General features: G+C 39.2%; 1 protein-coding gene across 1 annotated transcript; it reads right to left on the minus strand.

The window, feature by feature from the left end:
- Positions 1–614: 614 nt before the first annotated feature.
- On the minus strand, positions 615–1,292 carry LOC123658663. The gene has a single exon (XM_045594022.1). The coding sequence runs from the start codon at positions 1,290–1,292 to the stop codon at positions 615–617; it is 678 nt and encodes a 225-aa protein (XP_045449978.1).
- Positions 1,293–3,096: the final 1,804 nt, after the last annotated feature.

A 3,096-nucleotide genomic window follows, 5' to 3' on the forward strand; every position in this document is an offset into this window, starting at 1 on the left:
TGCGGAACATAAGCCAATATGTGTATAAGTACAAAATAACAAAGTCGAACACAGAATCACAAAATACGCCAAGGGCGACAGAGTGGTGTGCACTAAGAAGAGACTTCGTCGTTGTCATCAATCGGCTGAGGGGGCCCAGGCTTCTCGACAGATGCAACTTGATCTGTTGGTATGGCCTGGGATAGCTTGATAAGGTCCACCTCGTCGCACACTCGTATCGCAGGGCTACCGAGTGATGCGTCTCGTTTCCTAACAAATATTGCTCCATTAAGGGTCCAGCTATGTTTATAATTGTGGCTCTTAGCGAACATTCTGACACTACGAAATAAACGACGGTTTGCAGGAGTGAGACGTTCATTGACGTAAACGGTTCTCTCAGGACCTTGTCCAACTATATTGTTGCTTTTTAGGTTACGACGTACCTTTGCCTGCTTCAGAAACTCATCCCGCTTGACACGACGAGCGAACGCCACCACCAGGGGACGCTGCAGCCGCTTGCTGTTAACGTCACTGCGCTTAGGTCCAACTCGAGAAGCATACACAATATCTGAATCGTGCAAAGGGACACCCAGACTTACAGCCGTTGTCAACACAAGATGATAGGGATTTTCATTTTAGATCTCCTCAATGCCCGTAATCTCAACCTCGTTTCTCAAGAGCATCTGGGCTTGATTATTTATCTGTTGTTGTAAATCCAGAACTGTAGCCCTCAACTCAATATTTTCCGTATGTAATGACTCCAATGATTTGATTCTCGCGTCGAAGTTAGAGATTTTCTGGCTAATGCTTTCAAGTTGAATTTTTAAAGAATTCCACATTTCAGATGCACTTTGTCGTAACTGGTTGATTTCCAAGGAAAGCGTCTGAATCTCGGCAACGGGGCTTGAAGTTTCTGTAGCAACTGATGGAGCAGGTGCGGAGTTGATCGAGGTGCCAGTTTTTGTGGCACTGATTATGTTGGCGGGAACAGACGCAGCGGCTGCACCAGAGCCGGCGGCGGCGGTGGTAGGGAGCGGAGCGCCGGCAGCGTTCGCAGAGATACCTGTGCGTGGTTGACTTTTCTTCTTTAAGGTAACATAGTCTGTCGTTGACCGAACCGGAGTAAGCGAATTGTCACCGCCCTTCCTAGATTTTGCAGAACAGTCTGGACAAATCCACGAATTAACCTGGTCCGTAGTGAGGCGCTCTGCTTTCGCGCAGGCAGCATGGAAGGTTTGAGTACATAGCTTGGATGTGCAGGTAATCAACGCTTCATCCCGCCGAGTTTTCTGCTGGCAACCGGCGCAGATCATTTTTCGATACCAAGTTACTAAGCGATACGCAAACGATACTTAAGCGACAGCGTCCGACAGTAGTCAAGTATTGTGGTACGGGGGCTATTCAAATCGTTCGGCGATAAACGACCGGGCAACTCGATGTAAATCTGACTCGACGAAACACTTTACACTAGAAATGTACTTATATAGTTCAATTACTAACACTTTAACTCATAGAATCACTTAACTAGCTACACTATGATGTATATTAAAATCTATTTTTAACTGGTTTTACAATTAAAAACATTAAAAGAAACGGAGCGGCAGAAGTTTGCCTGTTATTTCTTTGGCCGCGCGGGTAGATGATGAGAGAGACTTAAGTGTTTATCCTATTAACTTTTTTAATTTTTAGTATATCTGCTTACATAAGTATATGAACAAAAACTTTATTTAAAATTATTAAAATAAGTAAATAAACAAGAAGAAAAATTAGAAACAAAAGAAAATATTAGATTTAAAGTTAATAAAATAAATATTAATTATAGTATAGAAGTACTTTTAAAATATTATCAAAAATTTCTTGCAAATAGTCTAATGTTTACGGAATACAAATGAAGCCCCTTTAAGTCCCAAACATATACATTAACGATCAGGCACTTAAGCTTTCAACTTTGCCTAGGATTTTCACTCAAATCTCCGCTTAGGCAGTTGTTGGCAGTTTTTTACTGTCTTTTCAGAAATAGAGCTCGGAGAATAATAAAAGAGACTTTTTTAAAATATTAAGCAAACAGGATGAAAATATTTACAAAAAAAAGTTTGTACGTCCCAAACGGTATATTTACAACCCTTTCCTTACACGTTTAATTAAATTATATTTTAACTAAAAATGCTTTGAACTTTTAGCAATTTTTTGACACATTTTTATGTTTTTCCACATTATGACTTACGGGGACCATTCGTATCTGTAGTTTCGTTCCTACAAAACTCCAATTCAGTACAAGAATATACTCACGGAAATAAGCGTAGTTGTATAAATACAAACCTGCGTGTACTTACAAAAGTGCTTTCATTATGCTTATATTTTCAAAAATGTCAAAAAAAATGCCAAAGTAGCCTATGACACTCGTAGGAACATCATGATGAATTAACTTATTTGTTGTAATTCGTCAGTAGTCTTCCATCTACGATATCAGTTACCGTAGCCTATAGACGCCAGCATTGCCGGAAGCATCACAAGCGCATTGCCAACCCTATCCCTGACCCCCATAAAGCAACTGACAACTTTAGTTACCATAGGAACGCAACACTATGTAAGTATAGTGTTATACATCTTTTTTTATGGTTAAGGTACTTACCCAGACGGGCTGCTCCAAATTGTGAGCAGGATATTTCCTGCTGTACCGCATATAAATGCAGAGATAAATAGTTAAGCAAAAGGGAGGTAATGAACGTTCCTTGTTACGCCTTAGGTTCATTTTTTTTTTTTTTGATTGAGATAAAAATTGTACGGTAAAAAACGGGATTTAATCCAATTCACATTTAACACAAGACGCACCGCGTACGAGTACATTTAAATTTATAAATCACTTAAGTCTAGCGCTTCATATTGGAAACAAGATTAATTATCAACAATGGTTTTAAAATAGAAAACGCTTTCAAAAGAGGAGAATGCTGAAGCAAACTATTTTTTGTTTTATTTAAATTCTATCAATGGCGTGATGCACACGATATTTGACGACGCGTTAATATAATAAATTATTTATTTTGAATCAAAATACTTTTACAATTTCTTAACGACCTACAGCGATGGCGCTGTAGTTACAGCAACTAACTGGCTGAC

The sequence above is a fragment of the Melitaea cinxia genome, chromosome 12 (assembly GCF_905220565.1).
Source record: "Melitaea cinxia chromosome 12, ilMelCinx1.1, whole genome shotgun sequence".
Classification (NCBI taxonomy): Eukaryota; Metazoa; Arthropoda; class Insecta; order Lepidoptera; family Nymphalidae; genus Melitaea; species Melitaea cinxia.